Here is a 19,228-nt window from a genome sequence, read left to right as displayed (position 1 = left end):
TCCAGAAAGCCCACGACTCCATCACCCAGACGGGCAGCCGATTGACTTTAGAGATGCACTTCGAAACACCCAAGAGGGAACAGGACGACCTTCTACTCCCGCTAGGGGCACGGACCGACTGCTAGATTTCGAGAGCTCCAAACCACTGCACGACATTGTTTTAATTTTCAGACCTTGCAGCTAGTCAGCCTTCAGAGCAGAGTGCAGAACCTTTTATTTTCTACTTCCTGCCATCGCTAATAGAACTTCTCTAGAAGGTGCCACTTACTGCCAGCATCTTCAGAAGATTATTTCTTCCATGTGCTGGAAACACCGGCTATCAAGGAAATATTGCCCCCTCCCCCCTCCCCGCCCCCCTCGGAATCAGTGTAGCATGCCCAGACCACTTCCCGTTCAGGAGGGCTAGGCAAAGGCAGTCTCTTCACCTTTTGAGTGAATAAAACCTCCTTCCGCCTGATCCCGGAAACTGACCTCTAGCGCCCACAATAGCACAGAGGTGCAGCCAGAAAATCATATGTCATAAGCTGTGTGACTGTGAGAAATTGTTTTCAGGTAGTCCCTGCAGCATGATGGTCTGCTACAGCAGTAGTGAGTGACACAATGGAGTCGAAGTTCATTGATAAGAGTACGCGGAGAATAGGAGCTGTTGACTGACCGGGAAACCCTGAGCCTTAATGCGAGCGGATTAGTAAACACAGTGGCCGCAATTCCCCCTCCATCTGAACTGCGTCAATGCCGCAAACTTAAAAGGAAGCCAGAGCGTCTCCCGCGCCAGTCTCGAGTGTTCTCTTTCGTCGCTGAGGATGGCAGACCTCGTTGAGAGTCTGAGGCGTAAAGCAGCCGCGATGCGGCGAGAATGTGTGTCAAGTGTGTGGTGTGGCGACAGACTGCGTTCGTGTGTTCCGTGTCATGTTATACCTCTCCCAGATACAGGCACAAAACACTGGGTACTAGATGGTGACAGTGTTCAGAATCGTAAGTCGCGACTCTTCTATTTATTAGTGTCAAGTGAATATGCTGGAGTTTTTTTTTCAGGTGAATCATCTTTTTATTTGCCGTATTTGAAGTATGTGAGAAAAGCAATGAAATTGACCATACTGCGGTGTGTTCATCCCTTCCAGATGCTCAGTCCGAGTTTCAGCTCCGTACAGCCATCACGTGATTTTTGACAGGGCCATCAGTGAAGTTGTGTTTTTGTTGCGTGTTAAGAAAATGGAACGGCGGAATTTGGAGCAAAGTTATGCCATCAAGTTCTGTGTTAAACATCGGGAAGCCACGAGCGTGACCTTTGGAAAGCTGAAACGGGACATGGGGAACGTTTCTCATCAAGAACACGAGTTTTTCGCTGGTATAAACTATTTTTGGAAGGCCGAGAACGCGTTAAAGATGAATGTTGAGTGTTTATGGAAAAAGTTCAAGGCAATCGTAAAATGCGTTTTAGACAGGTACATGCCGAGTAAAACTGTGTGGGACGGGAAAAACCCACCGCGGTTCAACAACAAAGTTAGGAAACTACTGCGAAAGCAAAGAGAGCTTCACTGCAAGTTTAAACGCAGCCAAAACCTCACAGACAAACAGAAGCTAAACGGTGTCAAAGTTAGCGTAAGGAGGGCTATGCGCGAAGCGTTCAGTGAATTCTAAGGTAAAATTCTAGGAAGTTCTGGTCTTACGTTAAATCAGTAAGTGGCTCGAAACAGCATATCCAGACACTCCGGGATGATGATGGCATTGAAACAGAGGATGACACGCGTAAAGCTGAAATACTAAACACCTTTTTCCAAAGTAGTTTCACAGAGGAAGACCGCACTGCAGTTCCTTCTCTAAATCCTCGCACAAACGAAAAAATGGCTGATATCGAAATAAGTGTTCAAGGAATAGAAAAGCAACTGAAATCACTCAACAGAGGAAAGGGCACTGGACCTAACGGGATACCAATTAGATTCTACACAGAGTACGCGAAAGAACTTGCCCGCTTCTAACAGCCGTGTACCGCAACTCTCTAGAGGAACGGAAGGTTCAAAATCATTGGAAAAGAGCACAGGTAGTCCCAGTCTTCAAGAAGGGTCGTCGAGCAGATGCGCAAAACTATAGACCTATATTTCTGACGTCGATCTGTTGTAGAATTTTAGAATATGTTTTTTGCTCGCGTATCATGTCGTTTCTGGAAACCCAGAAACTACTCCGTAGGAATCAACATGGATTCCGGAAACAGCGATCGTGTGAGACCCAACTCGCTCTATTTGTTCATGAGACACAGAAAATATTAGATACAGGCTCCCAGGTAAATGCTATTTTCCTTGACTTCCGGAAGGCGTTCCATACAGTTCTGCACTGTCGCCTGATAAACAAAGTAAGAGCCTACGGAATATCAGACCAGCTGTGTGGCTGGATTGAAGAGTTTTTAGCAAACAGAACACAGCATGTTATTCTCTATGGAGAGACATCTACAGACGTTAAAGTAACATCTGGCGTGCTACAGGGGAGTGTTATGGGACCATTGCTTTTCAAAATATATATAAATGACCTACTAGATAGTGTCGGAAGTTCCATGCGGCTTATCGTGGATCATACTGTAGTATACAGAGAAGTTGCAGCATTAGAAAATTGCAGCGAAATGCAGAACGATCTGCAGCGGATAGGCACTTGTTGCAGGGAGTGGCAGCTGACCCTTAACATAGACAAACGTAATATATTGCGAATACATAGAAAGAAGGATCCTTTATTGTATGATTATATGATAGCGGAACAAACACTGGAAGCAGTTACTTCTGTAAAATATCTGGGAGTATGCTTGCGGAACGCTTTGAAGTGGAATGATCATATAAAATAAATTGTTGGTAAGGCGGGTGCCAGGTTGAGATTCATTGGGAGAGTCCTTAGAAAATGTAGTCCATCAACAAAGGAGGTGACTTACAAAACACTCGTTCGACCTATACTTGAGTATTGCTCATCAGTGTGGGATCCGTACCAGATCGGGTTGACGGAGGAGAGAGAGAAGATCCGAAGAAGAGCGGCGCGTTTAGTCACAGGGTTACTTGGTAAGCGTGATAGCGTTACGGAGATGTTTAGCACACTCAAGTGGCAGACTCTGCAAGAGAGGCGCTCTGCATCGCGATGTAGCTTGCTGTCCAGGTTTCGAGAGGGTGCGTTTCTGGATGAGGTATCGAATATATTGCTTCCCCCTACTTATACCTCCCGACGAGATCACGTATGTAAAATTAGAGAAATTCGAGCGCGCACGGAGGCTTTCCGGCAGTCGTTCTTCCCGCGAACCATAAGCGACTGGAACAGAAAAGGGAGGTAATGACAGTGGCACGTAAAGTGCCCTCCGCCACACACCGTTGGGTGGCTTGCGGAGTATAAATGTAGATGTAGATGTAGAACTTCAAAAACACTCGAATACGTCGAACATGCGCGTGCACTTGAGAGATTGTTCCTCCATGACAAACTGTCAACCAAGTGTCTTTCAAAGATGTCCCTGAAACCCCCAGCAAAAGAGTGAATCGAGCTGAGAACGGACAAGTGGACAAGTGGATGCGGCATCATGGCAACGCCCCATGTCACACGACGCCTTCCCTCACGGAGTTTTTGAACTCAAAAGGCACTCCTGTAATTCCACAACTCACTTATTCACGTGATATGACCCTCGTGACTTTTTACTTTTCTCGAAACTGTGAAGTGTCTTACAATGACGTCATTTTGGGACCCGGGAGAACTTTCAACAGAATGTGACCGACATGTTAAAGACGCTACGAGTTGAAGCCTTTCAGCGCTGCTGCCAAGAGTGAGAAAAACGACACCGCCGGTGTATAGCTACCGAAGGGAACTTCTGTAAGGGACAACATTGCTGTTTGAAAATTAAAAATAAAAACTTTGGTAGATGAAAAATCAGTCTACATCCATACTCCGCAAGCCACCTGACGGTGTGTGGTGGAGGGTACCTTGAGTACCTCTATCGGTTCTCCCTTCTATTCCAGTCTCGTATTGTTAGTGGAAAGAAGGATTGTCGGTATGCCTCTGTGTGGGCTCTAATCTGATTTTGTCCTCATGGTCTCTTCGCGAGATATACCTAGGAGGGAGCAATATACTGCTTGACTCCTCGGTGAAGGTATGTTCTCGAAACTTCAACAAAAGCCCGTACCGAGCTACTGAGCGTCTCTCCTGCAGAGTCTTCCACTGGAGTTTATCTATCATCTCCGTAACGCTTTCGCCATTACTAAATGATCCTGTAACGAAGCGCGCTGCTCTCCGTTGGATCTTCTCTATCTCTTCTATCAACCCTATCTGATACGGATCCCACACCGCTGAGCAGTATTCAAGCAGTGGGCGAACGAGTGTACTGTAACCTACTTCCTTTGTTTTCGGATTGCATTTCCTTAGGATTCTTCCAATGAATCTCAGTCTGGCATCTGCTTTACCGACGATCAACTTTATATGATCATTCCATTTTAAATCACTCGTAATGCGTACTCCCAAATAATTTATGGAATTAAGTGCTTCCAGTTGCTGACCTGCTATTTTGTAGCTAAATCATAAGAGATCTATCTTTCTATGTATTCGCAGCACATTACACTTGTGTACATTGACATTCAATTGCTATTCCCTGCACCATGCGTCAATTCGCTGCAGATCCTCCTGCATTTCAGTACAATTTTCCATTGTTACATCCTCTCGATATACCACAGCATCATCTGCAAAAAGCCTCAGTGAACTTCCGATGTCATCCACAAGGTCATTTATGTATATTGTGAACAGCAACGGTCCCATGACACTCCCCTGTGGCACACCTGAAATCACACTTACTTCGGAAGACTTCTCTCCATTGAGAATGACATGCTGCGTTCTGTTATCTAGGAACTCTTCAATCCAATCACACAATTGGTCTGATAGTCCATATGCTCTTACTTTGTTCATTAAACGACTGTGGGGAACTGTATCGAACGCCTTGCGGAAGTCAAGCAACACGGCATCTACCTGTGAACCCGAGTCTGTGACCCTCTGAGTCTCGTGAAAGAATAGCGCGAGCTCATTACTTTTCACACAAATCTCGTAATCACAATGAGTGATCTGCACGCTGAGATCGTCGACTCTTCTTGTATTGATAGCAGAATGGAAAAATACTTATCGAACACGTGTCGCAAGAAGATTAACTTGCGGCCATCGATAAAACTGCAGTTAACTTCTCAACGAGTTTAAGTCAATTACGGTAAGAGATTGTATGAGTGGATAAATCTCGTACCTGGGTAGCTGGTTTTATCGGCTACTGCTTTGTATTCTCATGCGCTGGTGTGAGCTGTAGTTGGCTCAAGAGCTTTGAAGAGAGAGACGAATTTCGTCTACGGCCTGGAACAAAATTCCTTGTGACGTGTGTAGTCTAGGTCTGTGCCGGATGTGTTGGTCACGATGAGTGTCTGGCACAGTTGAATTTGCACAACAGTTCACCGGATTCTAGCATGGTTATAATTCCTTCGTGAATAAAAAGCATGATTCGCCTATATCTCTTCTTCAACACAAGTTTGTTTATGTCTTCTGTCACTTTAAATTGCTTATGATATGTTGATTATGAAAATACTTATAACGTTTGCTGAAATTTACTTTGAACTTACTTTTAACTTTGATATGTGATGTTACAATTCACTCTTCACACTTCTGAGACGTATATGTTGTCACGGACTATACGGGCCGGCCGCGGTGGCCGTGCGGTTCTAGGCGCTGCAGTCCGGAACTGCTACGGTCGCAGGTTCGAATCCTACCTCGGGCATGGATGTGTGTGATGTCCTTAGGTTAGTTAGGTTTAAGTAGTTCTAAGTTCTAGGGGACTGATGACCTAAGATGTTAAGTCCCATAGTGCTCAGAGCCATTTGAACCATTTGAACGGACTATACACAAGACATATCTCGGAAAGGGATTAACACCATTTAGCAATTTATTTACGAATACCTGTCTACATGTGTATCCTGAGCGCAATCACCGGATGAAAATGGAACAGGTCATAGCTGTCCTCAGCAAAACGAAGACACGTTCGCCGCCTACAACTCGTACACTATATGAAGGGCTTATTTCAATAGTCGTACAAGTCCATTTTTGTTCATTCTGAGATACAGAATCCTAAAGTTAAAAGAGCGCTGAAAAATCTGCAGTTGAGATACCAGAAATACTCAAGTATACATACTTTATTTTTTAGTGCTACGATTTCTTTTCTGTCCGTGTATATTACTAAGCGGCTAAGCCGGTTCATGGTTCATGGTGCACAGTCGCAGTTGCAGGCTGCCTACATAATGGCTTCTATGGACAGTAAAAATTGGTTTTTAATATTTAATGTAATTATTGATCGAATTCAAAAATTTTAAATGGTCTAATGATCTACTCATTAAAAGCTATGATCTTATGTGAAGGATTTAAAAAAAAATAAGACAAGAATTGTCGTTTAAAAAGGTGTATATTTCCTGTGGCGGCTTAACTCACGGCGCGCAAATCCCCAGACTATGTTCATCCATTATTTGAGAATGAGAGCACTCGGTGACTTGTAACAAACTTTACACACAATTTCAAACTTCTGCGAAACTTTTTCTCTCTGACACTCCCAAAAATGACTAAACAAAAGAAGTTTATTTGCTGTTCGTGCACTAAAACTGCCGCATCAGGGACGACATTTTAATGCGTTATTTATTACTACTAACTCTTTTCGCAACTCATTTTGCAGACAGCATCCATGTATACTACTGAACAAACTTGCGAAATAATATAATTTTACAACACACTGTTCAGGAAACATGATGACATAAACAGTAAAACGAGTGAAAAACTTGTTCTTGCTTAAAACTGAGAGCAACATTTTCAGACTATTTTCATGCAGTGTTTGATAATGACTTCCAACAAACTTTAAATTTCAGACTTTTTCTAAACTTTTTTCGGTTACATGCTTAACGTCAAACATTTAGTCAGATGCTTGAAGCTGTTTTATACACAGGAGTTCGATTCTTTAAAGAGAGGGGGGGGGGGGGGGGGGAAGTACTGTTGCAGAAATATTCCGTTCATCGTGGCGAAATGAGTGCTGCCACTTCAACGCAACATCTACTTCTGTTTCAGTTGCTCTTAAATGTTTTGCAAAAATTATAACTGAATGGAAATTTAAGTTAAGAATCTCGTAATTATTTTGTACTAAGGTTATGGAAATGTGTCACAAAGAGAATTCGAATGTAAATCGTAGAGAATCCTTGTGATTAAGTAACCAATTGTCGCAGCTGCAGAGCTACAGAGTGCGAGTAATTCAGTCATACTGATGAGTACAGCGGGTTACGTTCCTGTCCGGCATACAGATGAAGGTACAGTATTCCGTAGTTTTCGTAACGGCGTTTCGTCCAATTCGTACTACACTAGCGAACCTCTCCGGCGTAGCATAAGTATTTGTAGCCGGACGGGTTGGCTAGTGTAGCGGTAACAAATTGTGTACACAAACCTTCCTCGCGAAACAGTCTACATACTAGTGAAAAGTGTATCTTAGTATGTCCATTACTGAAAACCAAATCAAATTCTCTACATTCGTTCCTGAGATTAACCTTCACATTCAGACACAAAAACGCGGCGGACTTCAATTTACACTGAAGTGACATAAGAAATGGGATAGCGATATGCACATATACAGATACTTATATACATGTCCGAGAGAAAAGACACCATATCCATATAAGTATATAGCTCTGGCAATATCGGCCATGACCTTCTTCTTCTGTGCGGATGCACACATATTCCCCGAACTCTTACGGGGCTTGGTAAGAATGTCTTCCACGAGTAATGATTGTGTTGGGGTGTGACACTACGAATGTAGTGTGTGGACATACAAGGTGAGAATGTGGGTCCCGAGGGAGGCGTACGCGAGATAGTCCTTGCAGTCGCACTATCCTTTGTGCCCTCGGTGGCTCAGATGAATAGAGCGTCTTCCATGTAAGCAGGAGATCCCGAGTTCGAGTTCGGGTCGGGGCACACATTTTCACCTGTCCCCGTTGATATATATCTACGCCCGTGAGCAGCTGACGGTATTAATATAATTCTAATTACATATACAGATGGCAGTAGTATCGCGCACTCAAGGTATAAAAGGGCAATGCATTGGCGGAGCTGCCATTTATACTCAGGTAATTCATGTGAAAATGGTTTGCGATGTGATTCTGTCCGCACGACGGGAATTAACAGACTTTGAACGCGGAATGGTAGTTGGAGCTAGACGCATGGACATTACATATTGGGAATCGTTATGAAATACAGTATTCCGAAATCCACAGTGTGAATAGTGTGCCGAGAATACCAAATTTCAGACACTATATCTCACCACGGACAGCGCAGTGGCCGACGACCTCCACTTAACAACCGAGAGCAGCGGCTTTTACGTAGAATAGTCAGTGTTAAAAGACAAGCAGCACTGCGTGAAATAACCGCAGAACTCAAGACGAGACTACGACGAACGTATCTGTTAGGACAGTGCGGCGAAATTTGGCGTTAATGGGCTATGACAGAAGACAACCGACGCGAGTGCCTTTGCTAACAGCACGACATCGCTTCCAACGCTTCTCCTGGGCTCGTGACCATTTGCATTGGGCCCTAGACGACTGAAAAACAGTGACTTGGTCACATGAGTCCCGATTTCAGTTGGTAAGAGCTGATGTTAGGGTTCGAGTATGGCGCAGACCCCACGGAGCCATGGACCCAGGTTGTCAACAAAGCACTGCTCAAAACAGTAGTGGCTCGATAATGGCGTAGGCTGTGTTTACATGGAATGGACTGATCATTATTATGTTGGGCTGCGCTGCTTGGAGACCATTTGCAATCATTCATGGACTTCATGTTCCCAAACTACAGAATTTTTATGGATGACAATGCCCCAACTGACCGGGCAACAACTGTAAGTGATTGGTTTGCACTCTGGATAATTCGAGCGAATGATTTGGCCTCCCCGATCGCCCGACATGAATCCCATCGAACATTTATAGAAGATAATCGAGAGGTAAATTCATGCACTAAATCCTGCACCGCCAACACTTTCGCAATTATGGACGACTATTAAAGCAGCATGTCTCAATATTTCTGCAGGGGACTGCCAACGACTTGAGCCCATGAAGCATCGAGTTGTTGCTCCACGCAGGGCAAAAGGAGGCCCGACACATTATTAGGAGGTATCCCAGGACTTTTATCACCTCAGTGTCAGTGGCGGATACAGAAAAACCTCAAGGAGGGGCGCTAAAGATATCTTGAGCTATCTTTACTTTTACCGTCATAAAAAATAAAGTCACTTTCAAAATTTGAGAAATTTTTATTTAAACTGATTGTACACATATACAAGTCAGTGCCATCTTATGATATAAAAAAGTTACAATTGTGGTACTCTTCCTTAAATGATGAATTCTATGCACCTATTCTTCCTGGCAAATTGGTTGATTACATCGTCAGTAGGACAATCAATGAAGGTGATTGTTCAACAGAGCTGAGCCATTAAGTCGATCCTCCTACATTGTCGACCTCAGCCATGTCTTTGTACGCCGCAGTGTTGAAAAACTACTTTCTACTGGCATTTCAGGCATTATTTATTGGTCCATTTGATTCATTACATACTTAAACAGTACATTGAATATAGGACAAGTCAAAATTGCGAAAGGAGCAGAAAAAAAACACACACACACACACACACACACACACACACACACACACAGAGAGAGAGAGAGAGAGAGAGAGAGAGAGAGAGAGAGAGCATGACAAAATTAACTACAGATAACAATCATAAATTACAAGTGACAAATATAGCAATTTGAATTTAACCATTATTACATAATAATTGTTTACAAGGCTATTTTTTGCAAATTTAAAAATTCTTTTACAGAGTAAAAACATTTTTCCACTAGAAATGACTTAAGATTATGTTTAAAAAAAATTTTATGTTGCTGCGATTTTAAATCACTGGGTAGGCTGTTATATAGCTGAACTGTTATCTGTGATACACTTTTTTGGTACAGTGCTGTTCTACATTGTGACATGTGGATATTATTTGTGTTTCTTGTGTTGTGACTGTGTATATGCTTATTTTGTTGAAGATGTCCAGTTTGGTTTAAAAGATACTCATTTCCGAACAGGATAAGGCTCGGTAGGATCATTATTTTCATCTGGATGAAATGTGGTCTACATGTTTCCAGTTTTCTTAGGTTCCAGATAGCCCTGATTGCTCTTTTCTGCACCCTAAAGATCTTTATGCTGGTGGCTGAATTTCCCCAGAAGATTAACCCATACCGAAGTAGTGCATGGAAGTATGCATAATACGCCTGAATAACTGTTGACTTGCTTGCACTTTTATTTAACACACGCAGAGCATAACAAGCTTTTGAAAGTTTTTTTTTTTCAAGTTCTTTTATATGATAGTCCCATTTTAAATTATCTTGTACCCATAGGCCTAGAACCTTAGTGTCAGCAACCGAGTTCAGTAACGTATTTTCAGGTTATGGTACTGTAACAAAGTTTTGCACAGGTGGAGAAGAGTGGAAATTCATAAAGACAGTTTTTTCTTTATTTATTATTATTTTATTTTTTTGAAACCAGCTAGTAATTTGGGACTTACAATATCTATTGCTGTAGCAATAGATGCAGATAGACAAGCAAATATTTTGTACAGCGTGTGCAAAGTAGGATAGTCAGATCTAGGACAGACAGACAACGCTTGCATAACAGAATCACAATCATTAAGAGCGTTTATGCTCGTTTGCTTGTATTGAAGAATCTCTCCTCCTAGTCTCTTTTTAATTACAAAGAGTGATTCTTCTTCAAAGAACGGTAGTTCAGTTAAGCATTGATTCAAGTTATAAGCCAGATCATTACCGTAATGTTTCAGTATTTGCGAGGGCAAAAGTATGTTGAATTTTAAGCGATAAGTATATTCTTCGGCAAAACGTTCTCTCATGTCAGTCATAACATGTGTTGGAATAAAAACAGTTCTTTTCCAATATATCATAGTATCATCATTATAATCGCAGTTTTCCCCGTGTCTTGGTCTGCCTGTAAGACGAGGAGCACTCATCTCCACGTCTAACTCTTCCGTAACTGCCTTTGCCTGTTCAACAATACGAGCAAAGTGTCTATCAGTATTAGCTCTCATGCGCCGAATCTAATTTTGGCAGCGACATTTCTCGTAGGTATGTGTTAGCTATCTATGTGCTACATAGGAAAGTACAACCACTCCCACTCGATAACTCGATTCAGTCGAGTCGACTGACGAAAGAAACGAACGAATAGCGTGCGGGCTGACTGGCGGGGGCGGCGCGGGTGGCAATGTGGGTGGCCCCGCAAGGGGCCGGGGGAGGGGGAAAGCCCCCCGTATGTATCTGACACTGCCCAGTGTATAGCAAGCGTAGATACTCTCTTCAGAATCTATCTCTCAACGCGGTACTCAATTATTTTTTGTTTATTTTGTCCTAACAATTTGCACATATTCTCTCTCTCTCTCTCTGTCTTACACACACACACACACACACACACACACACACACACACACACATACACACACACACCCTTGCATGTCCGCCACCTCGTGTGCCGTCCTACGATCACGACTTAAGATTTACGTGGTGTGGCCACTGCTTTGACATGAGGATTGTCATATTTAACCGAGTGGCGTGTAGGGCGCCGCTGAGAACAGCTGTTGACGCGATGCGCCCCGAAAGATAACGGGCAAATATTTACCGCGGGTCCTCAGAGATCGGCCGGCACTGTCGGCGACCTTCGGGCCTATCAGCGCAGCAGCCGGTCACAAGTTGCCCGCAGGCAAACAGCTTTTCAAGAACAATGAGCGTTCGCCGCGGCATAGGCAAATAATGTGCAGCGTTTCGTGTGCGCGTCACTCGCACTCATATTTAGAAAGTCACATGGATGCGGAGGAGCAGTTGACAAGAATGAGCTAAGTTCGTCTTCTGTGGGCCTGTTACACAGTGATCATTCTGAACTATCTGCTATACCTGGAAAATTACGTTTAGTCGTAACATATTAATAAAACAATTTCTTCTCTTAAAAGCGAAAAAAAGAAAATTCTCATGGGCTTCATTACACTGCAGGCAAAATATTAAAAACATGTTGTCCTTACGTACCGGGTGATCAAAAAGTCAGTATACATTTGAAAACTGAATAAATCACGTAATAATGTAGATATAGAGGTAAAAATTGACACACATGCTTGGAATGACATGGGGTTTTATTAGAACCAAAAAAATAGAAACAAAGTTCACAAAATGTCCGACAGATAGCGCTGGACAGCAAAACGTTAGTGGCTGCGCATGACAATCGTCATGCTTGGCCTCCCAGGTCCCCAGACCTCAGTCCGTGCGATTATTGGCTTTGAGGTTAACTAAAGTCGCAAGTGTATCGTGATCGACCGACATCACTAGGGTTGCTGAAAGACAACATCCGACGACAATGCCTCGCCATAACTCCGGACATGCTTTACAGTGCTGTTCACAACATTATTCCTCGACTACAGCTATTGTTGACGAATGATGGTGGACATATGGAGCATTTCCTGTAAAGAACATCATCTTTGCTTTGTCTTACTTTGTTATGCTAATTATTGCTATTCTGATCAGACGAAGCGCCATCTGTCGGACAGTTTTTGAACTTTTGTATCTTTTTTGGCTCTAATAAAAGCCCATGTCATTCCAAGCATGTGTGTCAATTTGTACCTCTCTATCTACATTATTCCGTGATTTATTTAGTTTTCAAATTTATACCGACTTTTTGATCACCCGGTACCTTCGCACTCAGCCATATACAGGGTGTTGGGAAATTCCCATTACAAACTTCTAGGACTTGTAGAGGGGAATGAGTACGTAATACGAGGGGAAGTGAAAAAGCAAAGGGACTTCTGCAGCCTGCCGAGTGGCCGAGCGGTTCTAGGCGCTACAGTCTGGAACCGCGCGACCGCTACGGTCGCAGGTTCGAATCCTGCCTCGGGCATTGATGTGTGTGATGTCCTTAAGTTAGTTAGGTTTAAGTAGTTCTAAGTTCTAGGGGACTGATGACCTCAGCAGTTAAGTCCCATAGTGCTCAGAGCCATTTGACTTCTGCAGTTTCTCGCCGTGGGGTTTGGTAACACTGCTAGTATCAAGGGCTTAAGTATTGACGTCTACAACAATTCTTTCCAGCGTGTCACTCCTATTCCTGCGTTTGTCTTTGTATTGTAGAAGACGTCAAACATGACAGCTCCATTATCGATCTACACCAAAGTTGAAATGTTGGCAGTGATTCGCTTGTTTGTTTGCGAAAGGTGTTAAAACTGCGGGAATTAATCGTCCAATGCTAGCGCAGTATGGTGAAAGCTGTTTATCGCGAAGCAAGACCTGAGAATGGATAGAGCGTTTCAAACATGGAAGAACTTCTCTATGTTACGAAGAGAGATCGGGCAGGCAATCGACGTCCACAACTGAGGACAATTTTGAAGTCGTTGAGTGTATGGTTATGGAAAAAAGACGAATCACAGAGGACGAAATTGTCGATACGTTACATATCAGTCATGGTTTAGCGTATCCCATCTGACACGACAGGCAAAATTTTTGGAAAGTGTGTGTAAGGTGGGTACCGAAAGATTTGTCAGCGCAGCGTAAGGCGCAAAGGAAGGATATCTCTCGTAAACATTTCGCCCGTTAATCATCACGAGGGAGACGGACTTTCACAGCAGTCGTTACTGATGCACCCGCGCTTCGTCTACAGTAACGATTTGCTGTAAAAGTCCGTCTTCCTCGCGATGATAACGGGCCAAATGTTTACGAGAGATATCCTTCCTTTGCGCCTTATGCTGCTCTGACAAATCTTTCGGTACCCACCTTACACACACTTTCCAAACATTTTGCCTGTCGTGTAAGATGGGGTACGCTAAACCTTGACTGACGTGTAAAGTATTGGCGATGTCGTCCATTAGGATTCGTATGTTTCCCCTCATCAAACCCTCATCGACTTCCAAATTGTCCTCAGTTGTTAATGTCGACGACCTACGCGATGTTTCCTCGTCACATAGAAAAGTTCTTCCCTGTTTGATCCATTCGTTGCGAGCATGGTTTGGAAACACCCACCATCACCAGAAAGTTAAGAAACTTAAACGTCAACCGTCAGCTGATAAGATTATGCTAACACCATTCTGGAACATGGAAAATGTGGTAGCCGTTTATTTCATCCCAAAAGGCGAAACTGTGAACAGTGATAACTATTGTGATGTGTTGCGAACTAAAATGAAACCTGCAAACAGATCCAAACGTCGCGGAAAATTGCGAGAAGGTGTCATCCTGCTGCAAGATAACGTTCGGCCACATTCTGCCAAACGGACGGCGGAAACAATAAAATGAATTGGGATTCAAACTGCCGGAACGCCCGCCATGCAGTCCAGAAGTGGCTCCAAGCGATTTCCATATTTTGGGCCATTGAAGGAGCGCTCAGGAGAAAAAGATTTTCAGCCGATGCAGAAGTCATTGATGCGGTGCAAAATTGGTTACTGGTGCAACCAGAAAACTTTATTTCCAATGGAATCAAAAAACTTGTGAAAAGTTGCACAAAGAGTGGTGAAGTGCAGGGAGGCTACGTGGAAAAATAATACATGTTTCAGTTTTCTATCATTAGAACAAATATTCCTTTTCTCAAAAGTCCCTTTACTTTTTGACTTTTCCTCGTATTAGGAACCCATGTCCGGAAACGTTCTGTTTTCGTGTTACAGCCGTTTTAAAAGATGTTTGCTAGGTAGTTATGCTACAGGGCAGTCATGGTGGTGGGCGGTTACGTCGAATCGGCCGATGTCATCTGGCGTCAAAAAAAAAAAAAAAAAAAAAATGGTTCAAATGGCTCTGAGCACTATGGGACTTAACATCTGTGGTCATCAGTCCCCTAGAACTTAGAACTACTTAAACCTAACTAACCTAAGGACATCACACACATCCATGCCCGAGGCAGGATTCGAACCTGCGACCGTAGCAGTCGCGCGGTTCCGGACTGCGCGCCTAGAACCGCTAGACCACCGCGGCCGGCATCTGGCGTCTATCCTACCCCTCTCACCCGGTTCGAGCCTCATTCATGTGTTTCTGAGTGTTGAACAACGTAGCTGACTACACGTTTGCAAAATGCACCGATATGACTCTTCTGAATGGCGAAGCTCACGGCAATGAAAGAGCTTCTCGTCGCCTTTATCAAGATCGTTCTCCCCAACGTCCGACTCCATCGCTTACCCTTTCTGCCTTGATTATGCAATAGCTTCAAGAAAGGGATACCTGGACCGTCAGCAGGCGTGACTGCGGTGCTCTGTGGAGACGCCGCGCACCGGAATTGGAAGAGGCCATACTGCATCACGCTGAAGAGAACCCATCAACGAGTGTACGGGCAATTTCTTTGGCTATTGACGAATGGAACTGCAAAACAAGAGATGTACTGGGTCACCCCTAATCAATTACTTGTAGATGTGGTCGGGTTACCAACTTTTATTTTCCAAATGGTTGTAGCACGGAAACGGTACGTTTCTGGACATGTGATCCGTCTCAGAATATTATCTACTGACTCCCCTCAACAAGTCCTGCATGTTTGTAAGGAATTTCCGAACACCCTGTATATAATGGTGTCACTTTCACAAGATTTGTTTATAGACTGTTTAGGACATATTAACTATATTCTCATTTCATTATCAACCGCCTTCCCAATAGGTTTGAAAAAACTAGTATACTTACGAGTAGTTGACGATATCTGCAAACGAGACATTCCGATTCATTCACAATTTGGACTCGGGAAAAGCCTCTCCACTGAAGATGAAACCTACCACTGACAGTATGTTGAAATATGAGAATGACAGAATTTGGCCGGTCGGTGTGGCCGTGCGGTTCTAGGCGCTTCAGTCTGGAACCGCGTGACCGCTACGGTCGCAGGTTCGAATCCTGCCTCGGGCATGGATGTGTGTGATGTCCTTAGGTTAGTTAGGTTTAAGTAGATCTAAGTTCTAGGGGACTGATGACCACAGATGTTAAGTCCCATAGCGCTCAGAGCCATTTGAACCATTTTTTGACAGAATTTCATCCAGTGGGATTTATTATGATCTGTCTAAGGTATTCGACAGGGAGAATTATTACATTCGGTTGGAAAAATGAAAAGTCTGCATGTTAGCTTGTTTCTATTCATCAGTGTCATATGGAATATTTTTTTAGAACAATTTTATACTTAAGATTGTCTATACACATGGGAATTAAAAACATTAGCTGCCAGAGGGCATCGCTTTATATCAATGGGGCAAGTTGAAAATTTGTACCATACTGGAATTCGAACCCAGATCTCCAGCTTGCTAGGCAGATTTGCTGATCGTTACGCCATCGGGACACTGTGGTCACAATAATTGCACGGAATACTTTAGCACGCCCCCTGTCAGACCAAAATTCTCAACTTATACCACTACTGATGTAGTGCCCATGCTTATTAACCTCATTACTACCGGCATCTCGCCGATTCCCATAAGAGCTCGAATTTCGTGTGCATCTGCGCAGGAGGGGTCATTGGCCATCATCACCTTAATTATATATGGTGTCTGTTCTTTTGGACATGTCCGAAAGAACAGACACCACACTTACAAACTATTCTATTGCACAGAAACATACTATAAGGTTGAAGATTTACATACTTGAACCTCATGTAGGCATTTTTTTAAAGCATTTATACTAACAACAGCTGTACAATCCATTTATCGCCGGCCGCTGTGGCCGAGCGGTTCTAGACGCTTCAGTCCGGAACCGCGCTGCTGCTACGGTCGCAGGTTCGAATCCTGCCTCGGGCATGGATGTGTGTGACGTCCTTAGGTTGGTTAGGTTTAAGTAGTGCTTAGTCTGGGGGACTGATGACCTCAGATTATAAGTCCCATAGTGCTCAGAACCATTTGAACCCATTTATCCTTTAATGAAGATTACTTTGAAGGACCAGTGACAGCTACAAAACCATAGTACCAGTCATAAATATAACACTAGGAACAAAAGTGGTCTCCTCAACCAACAACTGAAACGTAATGTTGTAGAGGTAGAAGAGACTTATGCGTCCCTCACAATATTTCATCACTTCCCACGTGAATTAATTGTGCTGGTAAAAAATTACAACATTGTAGAAAATCGTTTCTGCTTGACAACTCTTGCTACTCTATAGATGGGTAGCTGAACAGACAATATCTGTGTATGATTGGACAAACTTTATTCATTTTTATCGTCCATTAAAATAAAAATTTAAATATGTAAATGTCAACAGGTGGCCATAACTTGACTGATAAACTTTGTAATTTTCGTAACTGAATCAGGTCTTGTTTGGTTTTCATCTGCCACCAATTGGCATCCGTTGCACTGCACTAACTGAAAAGTAAAAAAGTGATTGGGAAATATACGGAGAAGCTAAGAAGCTATCGCCACGGGGATGAACAGATGATACGGTCCAGGTATCCCTTTCTTGAAGCTATGTCACAATAAATAAGAGCCAATTGTCGGTTTACAACCCACTTTCACTTAAACAGTTTTTGAAATACTTCCTTTTACTTAAACTCCAAATGCTTAAGATTATAGTTTCACAAATATTACTGTTTGAATTGCCAAATATCGACCTCAGGTAAAATTTAGGTCCGTATTTACATCTACATACATACTCTGCAATCCACCATACGGCACATGGTGGAGGATATGTTGCACCACTAATCTGTTGCAGAGTAATCAAGGAATCTAAACAGATGAGGAACTGAAGGCCCCTGTGACAACTCACCTTCCCCATGGGTGTCGTTATCGTATACAGTCTATCGTCAAATATATCAGATTTATTGGGCAGCCGACTTCTGGCGACAAGGCCTGGGAAAACGTCAGAGTAGCTGACAGTTTCCCACTGTTTGGATTCTTCACTATATTCTATTTTAAAATCTCGGCGCTCATTTAAAGTGCTAAAATATTTAATCATAAAAGTGTATTCCTGAGTAAACGATTTATTATGATTTGATCAATTTGAAATTATTCTAGATATAAAAATAACTCCAGAGAACTTTCACTTCAAGCAAATCAGTACATCAGTTTCTGTCTTTACTAGATTCATAATGTACTCCATTACTTGTACTCCAGACAGCTTCGTCGCTGGTGGATGTTCCTGCGTAACGCTCCAGACCTGCACAGAATCTGCGCGCCAGACGTGCTACTTGTAACCTCCCCACAAAATAATTTACCATTCTAACCTCCCCACAAAATAATTTACCGTTACCTCTCAACAGAAAATATTAACATAAATAATATTCACGTTTAGTGTAACCTCAAAACAAAAAAATTCCTAAACCTCTCAACAGTAAAAATTATAATTATGTCGTTCACATTCAGTGTACCGTCCCAACAACAAAAAATAAATTCAGTAACCTGGTAATAATACAATGTAACTAACCTCTCAAATTGTCGCTCACTTATAACTTTTCAATAATTGACTGAATTTAACCTGCTAAATTTTGGACGTCAGCAGTGCTGCGTCATGGCCCTGAAAGATCATTCTGAATAAAAAAGAGAAAAATTGTTACCTCAATGAAGTCGCCGGATAACGCATATATATCTGCTCTTAAAATAATGTTTTCTGGCACAACCCTGGGCAATGCTGTCCGATAGATTTGTCATTTATGAAAGGAAGCAACTGATTTTTCTTTTGCAACAATCGGGATGATCATGGATGGGAGAAATTAGTAAATTCTTTAAATTGAAATGAATGGTTGTTAAAAGTTACTTTTTATGAGAAAGATTATTATTACAAGATTTTTAAAACATTTACATGGGACTTGAGATGACATTACTACATATGCGCGAGGCTGCTTTTTACCTTATACAATAATACTCAGGCGCCGGCATCGCTGCACCGCGACCGGCCACCCAACACGATACACCAGACCAGACCAGAGCAGACTGCAGACTAGCAACAACTTACTGCTACAGCTACACAGTTCCTACTGCAGTCAACACTGCTCTCTGGTCAGAGATTCTCTTATACCTTGCATATCGCAGGCAGCGCATGAGCAATACATCTGCTCGGACCTCTTACATACTGTCGGTCTGGTACACCGGCCATTCTGAGTGTGGTTTCTAGGCAGCTTCCCACACCCGTCTAGGCAACTGTCGGCCTCTTTCTCCACCTCTACCTCAAAAAAATAATGCTAAGACAAATGGACCAAAATTTTCCACGATTTTCAAACTTA

The 19,228-nt window shown here is 42.9% G+C and overlaps 1 protein-coding gene across 1 annotated transcript in view; it reads left to right on the top strand.

The window, feature by feature from the left end:
- The first annotated feature begins 811 nt into the window (after positions 1-811).
- The window catches only part of LOC126088444 (uncharacterized), a 267,276-nt gene continuing 248,859 nt past the window's right edge, over positions 812-19,228 (top strand). Inside the window, exon 1 of the mRNA XM_049906586.1 lies at positions 812-975. Within this exon, the coding sequence (XP_049762543.1) occupies positions 846-975 (130 nt within the window). The 5' untranslated portion in view covers positions 812-845. The remainder of the gene's footprint in view (positions 976-19,228) is intronic.

The sequence above is a fragment of the Schistocerca cancellata genome, chromosome 6 (assembly GCF_023864275.1).
Source record: "Schistocerca cancellata isolate TAMUIC-IGC-003103 chromosome 6, iqSchCanc2.1, whole genome shotgun sequence".
Lineage (NCBI taxonomy): Eukaryota > Metazoa > Arthropoda > Insecta > Orthoptera > Acrididae > Schistocerca > Schistocerca cancellata.
The sequence above is the reverse complement of the archived record's forward strand: the minus strand, read 5'-3'. Positions and strand labels throughout refer to the sequence as shown.